Below are 16,593 nucleotides of genomic sequence, written 5' to 3' on the forward strand. Positions count from 1 at the left end.
GTCTGCTGCTGTGGGCGTCTTCTGTCTGAAAGTTTAAAGGAATCAGAAGCAGAGTTTCAGCTCAGTGAGGAGCCACTCACAGTCTGAATGTTTGGATTCACACCAGGTCATGATCTCTGCTGTGTAATGTCTTATCCAGGTATTACACATACTTTACAGAGAGTAATGGTGGTGACAGAATACTATCTGTATGTGTTTAATGCTTTAGCTGCTTTGTCCTAAACAAGCGTAGGCTTAAAGTAAATTACATGTAACACGTCATCATTATACTGAGAAATGTTATGATTGTTTTTTATAAGTCAGAAGGATCATGATCAACTCTACTCAGGTTTCATATTTCATACTGACTGCGTACCTTGACTCTGGACCTTTGAAATATCTGTATTTTATGATCATATTATCTTTATACATGTTGATAGTTATTTCCAATGTGTTTCTCATTGTGGTTATCTGTATGAACAGAAGCTTACATGAACCTATGTACCTTTTCCTGTGCAGCCTGTTTGTAAATGAACTGTATGGTAGTACAGGGTTGTTTCCATTCCTTCTGCTTCAGATCCTCTCTGACATTCACACTGTTTCTAAAGCTTTTTGCTTTGTGCAGATTTTTTGGTTGTGCTCTTACGGGAATGTAGAATTTTTCAACTTAGCCATCATGTCTTATGACAGATATCTTGCTATCTGTTATCCTCTGCAATATAACACACGTATGTCACCTCATAAGATTATAATACTTATTGCTGTACCATGGCTGTTCTCTTTTCTTGCAATTATTGTTTTGGTATGTTTGAGTGGTACTTTACAGTTGTGTGGAAACATTATTAACAATATATACTGTGGAAACTACCCCATTGTTAAACTGGCATGCTTTGACACCAGAGTCAATAACATCTATGGACTCATTTATACTGTTATTTCAATTTGTATTCCTCTGATTTTAATTCTTTACACGTACTTAAAGATTCTTAGAGTTTGTTTTTCTGGTAGTAAACAGACCAGACAGAAAGCTGTCAGTACCTGCACACCTCACCTTGTTTCCCTGCTCAACTTCTCTTTTGGATGTTGTTTTCAAATATTACAGAGCAGATTCGATGTGAGCAGAGTACCAAATGTTCTGCGAGTATTTATATCTTTATATTTTGGAATACTGCAACCACTTTTGAATCCCATCATGTATGGGATGCAAATGTCAAAAATAAGAAACACATGTAAACAAGTCTTACGTTGAGAAATGTTATCAGATATGTTTGTAATTTTATTATCTTTACACTTTCTAACTTGCCAGCCACTCTTCACTCCTCTACTGTATGAGCTGAGGAAATGTCCCAAATCCCTCTGATATGTAAAGGTCTGTTGTGTGGTGAAGTTTCGGTCATTTACTGGCGTTGAATTAATGAATTATTAACTGATACTTTATCTATGGTACATTTTAAGAATTTGTACTTCAACAGCACTACATGTTAGAACAAAAAATATGGTTACGGTAGTTTTTACATCACTGTTATTTGTTTATGATCAAGTCTCTGTTTGAAAAAAATAAATATATTTCTACAGTTTAAAGTATCAAACATTATTATGCAGTATCTCATCCTGGAAACCCATTAACAACTTATTAGCTGTTATGCTGATGTCATATGTGTGCGGCCTGTGCTTGTTCTGCAGAGATTTCCTTTGAATGCTCCTGTTTTGTCTCTTTGTCTGATGACATGAAGCTCAGTAGAGCTGTTGGTAGTCTAATACACTGGCAGCCTGCCTGGGTTGATAACTTTGGTTCCTGGTCCAGGTTATCAAAGTGATGACAAAGAGATTAACCAAAAATATCTCTCTGATTGGTTCTTTAGGAACAACCTGGATTAGATACCCAGACACAGATCATGTTAGATCATGTTAAATAGTGTTTTCACACCTTCCTACAGGGAGTATCTGATTAAGATTCTGACAACTTTATTTATCCCAAATGGGCAATTCATTTGCAGCTTTCCCACGTACATAGACCAACAATCAATCCAACAATTAACAATTAACAGTAAGAAAATGTGAAGAGACATATGGAAAATCAATAAAAGACTGATAGATAAAATCTCATAAATAAAATTCAATAAATAGATCCTCTAAAAAAATAATAATAATAAATTGGTTGATCTAAAATGAGTGGGGTCTGTGTTCAAGAGAGGGAATAACAGACTTTGCATAGTGATGTGGGCACATTATAGTGAGGACAGAAAGGCAACAATAAAATCTCTGTCTACAGAATGTGGTGTGGTTGGCTGATCATTATTTTGGCTTTCTCAGCCACTCATTTCTCCCAGATTGTGCCCAAATTCCTCTGCTGAATGCCAATAATCTTTGAGCATACCCTTTACAATAGTGTTTTTAGTGTCACAGACAACCCGTTGAACCAGCAGATAAAAGACAATGTTAAAAGGCTTTCGAATGGTGTCACAGACATTAAAAGAACGTAGCTTTTGCATGGATGCAGTGGATTCTTTGTTGAAAAGGTAGACAATCAACTCAGTGTTTCCTTTAAATTTGAGCTGTGAATCAAACAAAGTGCCAAGATATTTGTCCATGATCTGAAGGGAGTCAGAAGGGCAGTGTCATCAGAGAATTTTACAATATGGGAATAGTCCATTTGAAATAATAATAATATTAGTAATAATAGTAATAATACATTTTATTTATAACGCGCTTTTACAAGTGCTCAAAGATGCTTACAGATAACACCAAAAATATGGAACAAAGTAAAAAAAACATAAAATGAAAAGAACAAACAATGTAGACAGTTAAAAGGGTCTATTAAAGGTCAAGCATGGGCCTTGAGGTCACAGTAAAGGCTGCATCATCTTGGCAGAGAGATATACTGTCTCTCTCCTTGAGACGGTGAAGGCAACTGTCTGTGGTCCATCCATCCATTTTCTACTGCTTATCCGGGGCTGGGTCACAGTGGCATCAGGCTAAGCAATGTGATCCAGACATCCTTCTCCCCATTCGTCAGCTCCTCCTGGGGGATTCTGATGTGTTCCCAGGCCAGAAGGGATATATAATCCCTCCAGTGTTTTCTTGGACTACCACGGGGTCTCCTCCCAGTTGGACGTGCCTGGAACACCTCCAGATGGAGGCGTCCAGTAGGCATCCTGACCAGATGCCCGAACCACCTCAGCTGACTCCTTTCACTGTGGCTCTACTCCTAGCCTCCCCCTGGTGTCCGAGTTCCTAACCCTATCTCTAAGGCTGAGCCCAGATACTCATCGGAGGAAACTCATTTCAGCCGCTTGTATCCGCGATCTTATTCTTTCGGTCACTATCCAAAGCTCGTGACCATAGGTGAGGGTTGGAACGTAAACCGACCGGTAAATTGAGAGCTTTTCCTTCAGGCTCAACTCCTTCTTCAACAGGACGGCCCGGTGCAGAGCCCGCATCACTGCTGACGCCACACCGATCCGCCTGTCCATCTCCTGCTCCATCCTACCCTCACTCATGAACAAGACCCCGAGATGCAAACCGTCCCAGAGCCTGTTGGACGTCTTCACATGTAGAGTCAAACAGAACAACATCAACCACAAACAGCAGAGAAGCAATTCTGCTCCTCCCCCCAACTGTGCTTTGAGATCCTGTCCAAGAAGATCACAAACATGATCAGAGACAGGGACTTCCGGTGGCGCGAGCTCGTGGATGGACGTGTAAAAAGTTGCTCTCTGCCGGTTAGGTTTTATCCCCTAAATTCAAAAGTTTTTTAAACCAAGATTGACCTAAACACACCCGAATATGGAAGAGGGGAAAGGAAGGGGCCGTGGTAGGTCACAAAGAAGAACTAAGAAAGACGACTGTGGTTGGGAGGACGACGACGCCATGGAAAGCACAAACGCAGAAGAAGATGGCGGCGAGGAGGCAGCTACAAAGCTAAAGCTAGGAGAAGAGTCTGCAATACTGACCACCATAAGAGAAATGATGACGGAAATCAAAAGCGACATTGCAAACCGACTAACTGATTTTCAAACCAGCTTTCAGGCAGACATTAAGAAACAGCTGTACAAAATGAGAGCTGACATTGGCAAAGAGATCGAGGAGGCAGTAGGGAAAATTGCCCTCACAAACGAAAGACTCGAAGAAGCAGAGCAACGCATCGGGGATATGGAGACGTGGGGTGCAGGTGCAAAAGATGCAGTGAATTCTCTGCTGAAAACACAACAAGCCCTACAAGCAAAAGTCACGGAGCTAGAAGGACACTCGCGCAGGAATAATATCAGGCTGTACGGTGTGAGAGAAACAGCAGAGGGCACCTCCGTGGCTAACTTCGTGGAGAAACTCATTAAGAGTGAGCTGAGTGAGGACATTCCCCCCGAAGTAAACCTGGGCATCGAGCGGGCGCACAGAGCCCTGGGCACGCGCCCCCCGGACAATGCTACTCCAAGATCCATAGTCATAAAATTCTTGAGATTCACAACTAAGGAAAAAATTATTCATGCCGCCTGGAAGAAGCCTGTCATCTTTGAAGGCAAACGACTGTCCTTTGACCATGACTACGCAACTGAAGTGCTGTCAAAACGAAAGGAATACATGATAATAAAGAAGACGCTCAAAGAAAAAGGCATCCGCTTTCAGACTCCGTTAACTAAGATGCGAGTATTCCTCAAAGATGGACCTGTTACATATCACAGTGCCGAACAAGCAGCGGAGGGTCTACGTGCCAGAGGTATTGCAGTGCCATACACCCGACTGACCAAGAAGACGATGGATAACCCCCAGTTGCCGTGGGAGAACGCGAAGGATCCCCGCCATGACCCGGCGAAATTCCAACGAAACATCCGTGAGAGACTGCGGGGATTTCAGCGGCGCACTGCAGAGGAGGAGGCTACACACCCCGGTGACTGAGAGAGAGATCCTGGCTGCACTCCCTCCCTGGCCCGTCCCGGTGTTTACACTTTGATCTTGTTTTTGGTTTTGTTTATTGACTGCAAAACGGGGACACGTAAGTTAACCCAAAATGATTGATTGATCAGGTTGTTAATACACAGGCCTGTCCTGCGGAGATTTTTACGTTTTGAATACCCTCACTCGCACTACAGCGTTTGCCCTGCCCAGGCGCAGCCGGAATATACTTTATTATGTTTTGACTAGCGGGATATAATAACGGACCCTAATGTTACAAACTTAGCCTTGTGAAACACCGGCAGCGCATGCCACCAGTGAACTACTAGTTGTACTAGTCAGGGGCCCCACCTAGTGGTCGGAACATTCCCCTACCTCAGAGGTCGGATTAGTCTGAACCTCCAAGTTGGAAGCCAACATACTTTACCTGTATTATAGTTATGCTTGTTCTGTTGTGTTACATTGTTATTATGTTTTGAGGTCCAAGAGGTTATTGCCACAGGAACTGAGAGGCTCCACAATTACAGATTATGGGTGAAAGAGAATTTCATGTTGTCACACTCAATGTAAATGGGCTTACTAGCCCTATTAAGAGGGCAAAGATGATAGCCAAGGCTAAGAAGGAGAAATCACAAATTGTTTTCTGGCAAGAAACACACTTACAGTCTCCTGAACATGAAAAACTTAAAAAGATGGGATTCAGAAATACATTTTACTCCTCCTACAAAAGAGGTCGTAAACGTGGGGTTGCCATTTTGATTTCAAATTCACTTAACTTTGAATTTATCTCAGAGATTAAGGATAAGGAGGGAAGATTTATATTGGTTAAGGGTAAACTGGACCACAAAGAGGTAACCCTCCTTAATATATATGCCCCCCCTGGTAGCAATAAGACTTTTTTCAAAAAAATGTTCGATCTGATTTCATGCGAAACTCTTGGTGTTCTCATTTGTGCAGGGGACTTAAATATGATATTCAACCCCAAACTAGATACAAATAACCAAAAAAGGAAAAAAAACAACTTAGAAATATGGGTAAAGAAAAGGCTGCAGGACTTAGGATTAGTAGACATATGGCGAGATCTCCATAAACAAGACCGACAATATACTTTCTACTCTGCACGCCATAATGTACACTCGAGAATAGACTACTTCCTTATGTATAACTCTGAAAAGCACAGAGTAAAGGAGTGTAGGATGGGCACAAGAGACTTATCAGATCATTCCAGCGTGTATTTAAAACTACACATGGATAGCAAATGCAAAAATACTTTATGGAGACTAAACACAAGTCTGCTAAACGACCCAGTATTCAAAACAACCATTAAAGGAGAATTACAAACATACCTAGAAAACAATAACAACGGGCAGGTGAACCCTGTGACACTGTGGGACGCCGCAAAAGCAGTCCTCAGGGGCAAAATTATCTCAATCACTGCCTTCATGAGGAAGGCAAAAGCCCAAAAACTGATTGACTTGCAGAACAAACTCCTAGAATTAGAACAGTCACACAGCAAGCAGAGAACGCCCCTCCTTCTGCAACAGATGAGAACCACCAAGCAGGAAATAGATAAAATTCATAGTGAAGAATTAGAGAAAAAGCTCCGGTTTACGAGGCAAAAATATTATGAGGCAGGTTCAAAAGCAACAAAACTGTTGGCTTGGAGACTACGTAAACAACAAGCTGAAAACACTATTCATGAAATAAGAGACCCCAAATCTAACAAAACAACCTGCACTCTAGATGGCATTCAAAAAGCATTTGAGACATATTATAAATCCCTGTACACACAGCCTGATAGAGCAGAGGCACATACTGTGGAACAATTCCTGAACCAGCTAGATCTTCCCTCTATTGGAAAATTACATAATGATGATCTCACAAAAGAAATAACTAGGGAGGAAGTTGATAAAGCAATCTCTGGTCTGAAAGCAGGGAAATCACCAGGTGCCGATGGGTTTCCCGGTGAGTGGTACAAGTCTTTTAGAGATCAAGTAATCCCTCTGCTTTGTGAATGTTTTAATCATGTCCTAAAGGAGGGAGTTTTGCCCCCATCTTGGAGAGAGGCCATTATATCCATAATCCCAAAAGAAGGCAAAGACAGGAAAAAATGTAGTGGATACAGGCCAATTAGCGTGCTAAATCAAGACTATAAATTATACGCTTCCATACTGACTAAAAGGATGGAGAAGGTGCTACCATTATTAATAAGTGAAGACCAAACCGGCTTTATAAGTAACAGACGGACCCAAGATAACATAAGGAGGTGCCTTCATATAATAGAACAAATAAAACACGAAAAGACTAGTGCCATCCTGGTGAGTCTTGACGCTGAAAAAGCGTTCGACTCAGTGGGGTGGGATTACCTCTACCAGGTGATGGAAAAATTTGGCTTCTGTAAAAAATTTATACAGTGCATTAAAACATTATACTCATCGCCGACAGCCCGGATTAAGATTAATGGCCACTTGTCCGAGACTATACATCTACAACGAGGATGTCGCCAGGGCTGTCCTGCTAGCCCAGGACTCTTTAATTTGTTTATAGAACCATTAGCCCAACTAATTAGGCAGGAGACAATCCTTGAGGGCATCACAATAGGAGGTACAGAACACAAAATATGTCTGTACGCGGACGATGTTCTGGTAGCTCTAAAAAAACCAGCGTCAAGTGTACCACTACTTATGGATCTTCTAACGATGTATGGCACACTTTCAGGATATACTCTCAATATAGAGAAAACCCAAGCCCTGGTCTTTAATTTTAACCCCCTGCATGATCTTGCAACCAGGTACAATTTTAAATGGAACTCTACCAGTATAAAATATCTGGGAGTGAAACTGACAAAGGACACAACTCAACTCTACAATGAGAATTATACAGTGGTTAGCAAAAAGATAGGTGACGACTTTGACAGGTGGGGCACACTCCCTCTTGACTTCGGCAGCCGGATAATGACCACCAAAATGAATATTTTACCTCGCTTATTATATTTGTTTCAATCACTGCCAGTTCAAATTCCTGACTCACAGTTTAAAGTATGGGACAAGCAAATTTCAAGATTTATATGGGAAGGCAAAAAACCACGAATAAGATACAACACACTGCAGCTGCCGAGGGAGGAGGGGGGGATGGCCCTACCATGTCTGAGGGATTTTTATGTAGCAGCACAATTAACACCCTTGATTCTTTGGTGTAACCCCGAGTATGAGGCCAACTGGAAAGACATTGAGTTATCAATATCAGGTAGACCTGTGCAATCTTTGCTGGGCTGCCCCTCTGTCATTAAGGACTTACCTACTCTCCAGAATCAATGGGTCTATTTTTCACTGAATGTGTGGTCAGACTTCGTGAAGAAATTTCAGATCCAAAAAGAAATAAAAATACTGAGGTGGCCAGCATTCGACCCAGATTTTAAGCCAGCATCCCTTGACTCAAAATATAGACAGTGGACAAGGTATGGAATTACATCATACTCTTCACTAGTCAAGGATGGGAAATTAATGGACTTTCAATCTATATCTGAGAAATACGGTCTAGAAAGACAAGATTTGTATAGACACACACAAATACAACATTACTATCAACATGAGGTGAAAGGACTGGATTCAGAGGAACAATCTGGGGTCACACAAATGTTCATGAAAGCTTATGACTCAAAGCTCTCCCGACGAATTATTGGAAACCTGTACTCAAGCATTTTATTGATGAAGACCCACTCAACAGATTATATAAAACAAAAATGGGAAAGAGAGTTGGAAATTGCAATTTCCCCAGAGGAATGGACTGCCATAATACACACCCAGATATCGACCACAAACTCACAGTGTTGGAGAAGCTTCTGCTGGAAGAACTTGGTGAGGTTTTTTATAACCCCCAAAATAAAATCAAAACACACAGGTCATCAGACCCAATGCTGGAGACAATGCGGACAATTAATGGCAGACCATGCTCACATTTTTTGGACCTGTCCTACCTTGCAACCTTTCTGGACCGAAGTACAAGCTACAACAAAGAGGATTTTGGGATTTGATATTGACTTCACTTGTATCTCATTCTACTTGGGGAATATATTAAAAGATTTGCATAACAGAGACAGATACTTATTAAAAATCCTCATGGCAGCAAGTAAAAAAGCAATAACCAGGTGCTGGCTTCTTAGAGAACCTCCCACTCTGAATTTATGGAAAAGAATAATAAATGACATATACAGTATGGAAAGCATAACCTTCATTTTGAGATTGCAGAAGGAAAAGGGAAAAGACTACTGGGCAAAATGGGTTACATATCTGGCCGAGTGTGATGGCTGAAATTGTTGTGGTCTACGAACAAAAGTTTATCACCTTGTGGCGAGCTTCTCTGTGTCTTACTAAATGTAAATGAATGATTGTATATGACCTCATGTTCATGTTATGAAAACAAAAAAAAATAAAGTTATAAAAAAAAAAAAACATGATCAGAGACCAGAGGCAGCCCTGATGGAGCCCAACACCCACTGAGACCAGGTCTAATTGCCAAGTCCACATGTAGACTGGATGGGCGAACTCCCATGTCCCCTCCAGTAAGAGCTGATCCACTGTTCCACGGCAAGGACGGAATTCGCATTGTTCCTCCTGAATCAGAGGTTCGACAATCAGCTGGAGCCTCCTTTCCAGCAGCCTGGCATAAGCTTTTCCCGGGAGGCTGAGTAGTGTGATCCCCAGATAGTTGGAAGACACCCTCCGGTCCCCTTTTTTAAAAATGGGGACCACCATCCCGGTCTGCCAGTCCATGGCCACTGTCCCCAATCTCAATGTGGCACTGACGAGTGGTATCAGCCATGACAGCACAACAATGTCCAGAGCCTTCCGAATCTGGGGGGCCACTGAGGAGCCTTTTGACTACCTCAGAAACCTCTGGCACAGATATGGGTGAGGCTTCCCACAAGTTATCCAGCCTTGCCTCCTCCCTAGAGGGGATGTCACTCAGGTGAAGTGCTTATTCACCCTTCCTGAGTCTCCTGACAGTTTACCAGAAATTCTTTGAGTCTGACCAAAAATCCTTCCCCATGGCCTCCCCAAACTCCTCCCACAACCCAGTGTTTGCTTCTGTAACCACCTCAGCTTCCAACTTTTTGGACCTTTAGTAGCCATCTGCTGCTTCAGAAGACCGTAAAGGCCCCCATCTTCAGCTTGATTCTCTCATAGCCACCCCAATAGACACCAATGACCTGGCTACAATTGAGTTTCCACCTCCAAACCTGAGGTCCTGAATATGGTCCACTTGGTTTCATGTCACCAGTCTCCCCTGGGACAAGCACAGGGCTCACAGATATGACACATTTTTCTATTTTAGATAATTACACTATAAAATCATTGCTTCCAAAATGACATTCTGCCATTTAATGTTTGTAAAAAGTAAAAAATTCTCTTGCTCCTGTGAAGTATGAATGCACATATTTCACGTCAGTCTGGACAAAAACATGCTAAATAAATAAAACAATAAGATTTTAGGATTTCAGACTTTCTCCTAGATTAAATGAAACATAAAAAAAACATATCAAGATCATCTGTCACCAACTAGCAGACCGACATGTTTAATAACCTAATTTTCTACACTCACACCAAACTAGAGACATCATGACTGTGGACACTGATGGACTCACAGGAGACATTTTGTTATTGCTTTTACTTTTTAATGTGTTGGCTGATCGAAACTTCATCACACAACAGACATTTACATATCAGAGGGATTTGGGACATTTCCTCAGCTCATACAGTAGAGGAGTGAAGAGTGGCTGGCATGTTAGAAAGTGTAAAGATAATAAAATTACCAACATATCTGATAACATTTTTCAATGGAAGACTTGTTTACATGCGTTTCGTATTTTTGACATTCCCATCCCATACATGATGGGATTCAAAAGTGGTTGCAGTATTAAACAATATAATGACAGAATAATTTGCAGAACATTTGGTACTCTGCTCATATCAAACCTGCTCTGTAATATTTGAAAATAACATCCAAAAGAGAAGTTGAGCAGGGAAACAAGGTGAGGTGTGCAGGTACTGACAGCTTTCTGTCTGGTCTGTTTACTACCAGAAAAACAAACTCTAAGAATCTTTAAGTACGTGTAAAGAATTAAAATCAGAGGAATACAAATTGAAATAACAGTATAAATGAGTCCACATATGTTATTGACTCTGGTGTCAAAGCATGCCAGTTTAACAATGAGGTAGTTTCCACAGTAAACTTTGTTAATAATGTTTCCACATAACTGCAAAATAGCACTTAAAGACAGCAAAGCAATAATTACAAGTAAAGAGAACAGCCATGTTACAGAAATAAGTATTCTTGTCTTATTAGGAGTCATACGTGTGTTATATTGCAGAGGAAAACAGATAGCCAGATATCTGTCATAAGACATGATGGCTAAGTTGAAAAATTCTACATTCCCATAAGAGTAAATAATTAACATCTGCAGGAAACAAAAAGCTTTAGAAATAGTGTGAATGTCAGAGAGGATCTGAAGCAGAAGGAATGGAAACAACCCTGTACTACCATACAGTTCATTTACAAACAGGCTGCACAGGAAAAGGTACATAGGTTCATGTAAGCTTCTGTTTATACAGATAACCACAATGAGAAACACATTGGAAATAACTATCAACATGTATAAAGACAAAATGATCATAAAATACAGATATTTAAGAAGTCCAGAGTCAAGGTACGCAGTCAGTATGAAATATGAAACCTGAGTAGAGTTGATCATGATCCTTCTGACTTATAAAAAACAATCATAACATTTCTCAGTATAATGATGATGTGTTACATGTAATTTACTTTAAGCCTACGCTTGTTTAGGAAAAAGCAGTTAAAGCATTAAACACATACAGATAGTATTCTGTCACCATCATTCCCCTCTGTAAAGTGTGTGTAATACCTGGATAAGACATTACACAGCAGAGATCATACCTGGTGTGAATCCAAACATTCAGACTGTGAGTGGCTCCTCACTGAGCTGAAACTCTGCTTCTGATTCCTTTAAACTTTCAGACAGAAGACGCCCACAGCAGCAGACTGACCTCATCATCACAGGAAACACCGGTTAATACTGATGTTTGGAAATTAGCTCACCTTGTCTTTCAAACATTTGCACATTTTGAGACAATAGCCGGGTAGAATGACCAAGAGTCCTGGTTAGGGTAAATCACATTCTTTATAATCTGTCATCTCTTCACATCTGGTCAATCCTTCCATGAGAAGGACGGATTGTCGGTTTTGAAAAGTTATGAGTTCATTTGAAGCACAAAGACAAGTTGTACAAGATGTTGATCTTCATAGCATATTCTATAGATCAAGATCAGTGGTTCCTCAGTCTGTTATGAGCAACGCCATTCACGACCCTCAATGTCCCCCCAAACTCCTTTCACACACACAGTGGTCTTTTCAGGGTTAGTTCTGAATAGCATCCAGATGAACATGGCTGTGATTAATGAGTGTGATTGATAGTGATGCTCTTTAAGAGTTGTGGAGGAAGTTTAGAGGTTGCTGTTTGTAGTCACAAAGAGCTTATAATGTTTCAACAATTAAAAAACAACGGCCTTCCTGGATCATTTGGGGGTTTAAGCTTTGCATGTCACTTTTTCATGTCATCCATTTCTAAACACTAACTTCTTCTCAGGGAACGCAGAGTCTCCTTGCAACAGATGACATACATCGATGCAGGTGGACCCATCAGGTTTGGGTTATGCTGAACTCAAACATTACATGAAAGGTCATTTAATGAAAGATGGCTAGACTTCAGACAAAAGACCATCTGGGTTGGGGAAATTAATCTCCTCAGCACTTTTGGTGAAAAGTCTTCCCAGGCAGGGGTACAGTGTCATCAATGGTCCAAAGTTGTAATCTGGGTTCACAAATTAAAACTGTCTGTATCACCTTTAAATAAGTTACATTGAGATGAGATCAACAATGTCATCAAAAAATTACACTGAGATAGACAATTCATTTCTTTTACATTTTAAATGTAATTAATCAATTAGAAGTCAGAATTAATCAGTGGGGTCGTTGGTAATGAGGTCAGTCTGCTGTTGTTGGCATGTACTATTTGAAAAAGTTTAAGACAAGCAGAAGCAGACACACAGTGGTCCCAAACACATAAAAAAATACAAAAAAATGTCTCCATAAATGCCATCTATCCATCCATTTTTCTCCTCTTATCCAAAGCCGGGTCTTGGTAGCATTTGGCTGAATAAGGAAATCCAGACAGGGGTTTGGTTCCAGAGCCGGTGCTATGCATAGAGATGAGCTCAAATATATATTTTGTTGGTATTGATCAACTTTGTAATCATGTCATCAGATCTGCAGCCGTATGTCCTGGACTCTCGGGTAAAGAGAGGAGCAGAGCTGTCAACTGATCACCACTGTTAGTGAGTTGGATCAGGTGGCTGGGAGACTGCCAGACAGACCTGGGAAACCTAAATTAATACTGAGGGTAAACTGGTTACGTCTTGCATTTGCCCCATCCACGAAATCTTAAATTCCATCTTCCAAAGGAATTTATCCTGCATCCTGTTTTAGGACATGCAATCGGAGTGTGACATATTCAGGACCTTAGTTGTTGACAGAACTCTTTGGTGGACGCCAGCAGTAAAGGAGGCTAACAAGCTGGAGAAGGAGGCCTTTATGCCCTGGCTTTCTCAAGGTGTCTTCTGAAGCAGCAGATGGGTACCGACAGGCCATAAAGGCGGCAGCTCAGGGGGTGCGAGGAGTTCAGGGAGAAAGACTTTCGTTCGCCCTCAAAGAATTTCTGGCAAACCATCAGGCAACTCAGGAAGAGGAAACAAGGCTTTGTCCAACCGGTTCTCAGCAACTATGGAGAACTGCTGATGTTGATTGAGGATATTGTTGGGTGGTGGAAGGAACACTTTCAGGATCTGCTAAACCAGACTGACATGCCCTCTATGAAGGAAGCAGAACTGTACAACTTGCAGGAAGCCTCATACATATCCCTGGCAGAGGTTTTTCAGGTAGTTAAAAAGCTCCTCGGTGGCAAGGTGCAGGGTGTGTCTGAGTTTTGGCCTAAAATGCTGAAGGCTCTGGACATTGTTTGGCTGTCATTACCTGTGGACTAGCAGAAAGGGATGGTGGTTCCTATTTTTAAAAAAGGGGACTGGAGGGTTTGCTCCTAACATCTGTGCTTCAATATTGTTTCTTAATCATAGCGCCACCTACTGGACACAGGAAGTCAGCGTCATATGACAAACATAATGCGATTTACATGAAATTCACATTGTGTGTTCTCCACATCATACACTACAGCATAAGGTATGATTAATGGGTGTGTGTTTTACTTAGTGGCTATTCTCTAGCACCACATAGTCGACACAGTAAGTATTATTTCACCCCTTCATGTAATGTTCAATGAGAGTCTGGGTATAATACCTTCTATATGCCCATGATGCGAACCCACCAACTGTGCCCCAACCCAATCTGCATGGGGGTGTGAGGGCCTGTTCATTGCTACTTTTAACTTTAATTACTCTATTTCCTCAGATGTAATTTTACCCAGCTATTGTCTCAAAATTTGCAAATGTTAGACAAAGACAAAGTCAGCTAATTTCAAAACATCAGTTAGAAATCAGTATGAACCGGTGTCTCCTGTGATGATGAGGTCAGTCTGCTGCTGTGGGCGTCTTCTGTCTGAAAGTTTAAAGGAATCAGAAGCAGAGTTTCAGCTCAGTGAGGAGCCACTCACAGTCTGAATGTTTGGATTCACACCAGGTATGATCTCTGCTGTGTAATGTCTTATCCAGGTATTACACACACTTTACAGAGGGGAATGGTGGTGACAGAATACTATCTGTATGTGTTTAATGCTTTAGCTGCTTTGTCCTAAACAAGCGTAGGCTTAAAGTAAATCACATGCAACACATCATCATTATACTGAGAAATGTTATGATTGTTTTTTATAAGTCAGAAGGATCATGATCAACTCTACTCAGGTTTCATATTTCATACTGACTGCGTACCTTGACTCTGGACCTTTTAAATATCTGTATTTTATGATCATTTTATCTTTATACATGTTGATAGTTATTTCCAATGTGTTTCTCATTGTGGTTATCTGTATGAACAGAAGCTTACATGAACCTATGTACCTTTTCCTGTGCAGCCTGTTTGTAAATGAACTGTATGGTAGTACAGGGTTGTTTCCATTCCTTCTGCTTCAGATCCTCTCTGACAGTCACACTGTTTCTAAAGCTTTTTGTTTCCTGCAGATATTCTGTGTATTCTCTTATGGGAACATAGAATTTTTCAACTTAGCCATCATGTCTTATGATAGATATCTTGCTATCTGTTATCCTCTGCAATATAACACACGTATGTCACCTCGTAAGATTACAATACTTATTGCTGTAACATGGCTGTTCTCTTTTCTTGCAATTATGGTCTTACTGTCTTTAAGTGGTACTTTACAGTTGTGTGGAAACATTATTAACAGAGTTTACTGTGGCAACTACCCCATTGTTAAACTGGCATGCTTTGATACCAGAGTCAATAACATATGTGGACTCATTTATACTGTTATTTCAATTTGTATTCCTTTGATTTTAATTCTTTACACGTACTTAAAGATTCTTAGAGTTTGTTTTTCTGGTAGTAAACAGACCAGACAGAAAGCTGTCAGTACCTGCACACCTCACCTTGTTTCCCTGCTTAACTTCTCTTTTGGATGCTATTTTCAACTATTACAGAGCAGGTTTAATATGAGCAGAGTACCAAATGTTCTGCAAATTATTCTGTCATTGTATTTTTTAATACTGCAGCCGCTTTTGAATCCCATCATGTATGGGATGGGAATGTCAAAAATACGAAACACATGTAAACAAGTCTTACGTTGAAACATGTTATCAGATATGTTTGTAATTTTATTATCTTTACACTTTCTAACATGCCAGCCACTCTTCACTCCTCTACTGTATGAGCTGAGGAAATGTCCCAAATCCCTCTGATATGTAAATGTCTGTTGTGTGATGAAGTTTAGATCAACCAACAGATTAAAAAGTAAAAGCAATAATAAAATGTCTCCTGTGACTCCATCAGTGTCCACAGTCATGATGTCTCTAGTTTAGTGAGTATCTGGAAAGTTATCAGTTATCAGCCTCCCTTTGTAATATATCACACATATGACATCTAACAAAATAATCATACTTTAAACATCATTACTGCCTTATTTATTGATTTTTGACAAATCTTTGTCTCTAGTGTAGAAAATTAGGTTATTAAACATGTAGGTCTGCCAGTTGGTGACAAGTGATCTTGTTATGTTTTTATATTTTATTAAGTGCATTTACTAGGATTTAATTTGTGGCATCTGTTTTGCCTGATGTCCTGTGGCTTCCTGTGACATTCAAACAGATATTTTACTTAGGTTAAAAGGTTAAAAGCCAGGTATAGTTAAAGGGCCAGATGCTGTTTTTTTCCTGACTGACCAATTGTTCAGAAACTACATATAGTGTTGTTAAAACTGGAGTAGGAAGAGAGACTCAGATCAGCACCAGGGACTCTCTCGAGATTGGATGTTTGACACTGTTCTCTTCTGTAATAAAGTGAGACGTATCAGCGGTGGTTTCCTTCTTTTTTTTCATCAACACATCAAGAGATAACCATTTTATACTACAAATTGATTTATTATTAACTGATTCTTGATCTATGGCGAATTTTGAGAACAAAATTTTA

General features: G+C 40.5%; 2 protein-coding genes and 1 pseudogene across 2 annotated transcripts; 2 read left to right on the plus strand and 1 right to left on the minus strand.

Annotated features, from left to right (window-relative positions):
- Nucleotides 1-307: 307 nt before the first annotated feature.
- Nucleotides 308-1,228, plus strand: LOC128360618 (olfactory receptor 1030-like). Its single transcript, XM_053321087.1, has one exon. The coding sequence runs from the start codon at nucleotides 311-313 to the stop codon at nucleotides 1,226-1,228; it is 918 nt and encodes a 305-aa protein (XP_053177062.1). The 5' UTR covers nucleotides 308-310.
- A 9,474-nt stretch (nucleotides 1,229-10,702) lies between these two features.
- On the minus strand, nucleotides 10,703-14,777 carry LOC128360513 (olfactory receptor 11A1-like; annotated as a pseudogene).
- LOC128360512 (olfactory receptor 11A1-like) lies at nucleotides 11,681-15,755 on the plus strand. Its single transcript, XM_053320954.1, is given in 2 exon segments — nucleotides 11,681-11,721; nucleotides 14,831-15,755. Coding segments are annotated over 2 exon segments (966 nt in total).
- Nucleotides 15,756-16,593: the final 838 nt, after the last annotated feature.

Source organism: Scomber japonicus, chromosome 6, assembly GCF_027409825.1.
Source record: "Scomber japonicus isolate fScoJap1 chromosome 6, fScoJap1.pri, whole genome shotgun sequence".
NCBI lineage: Eukaryota > Metazoa > Chordata > Actinopteri > Scombriformes > Scombridae > Scomber > Scomber japonicus.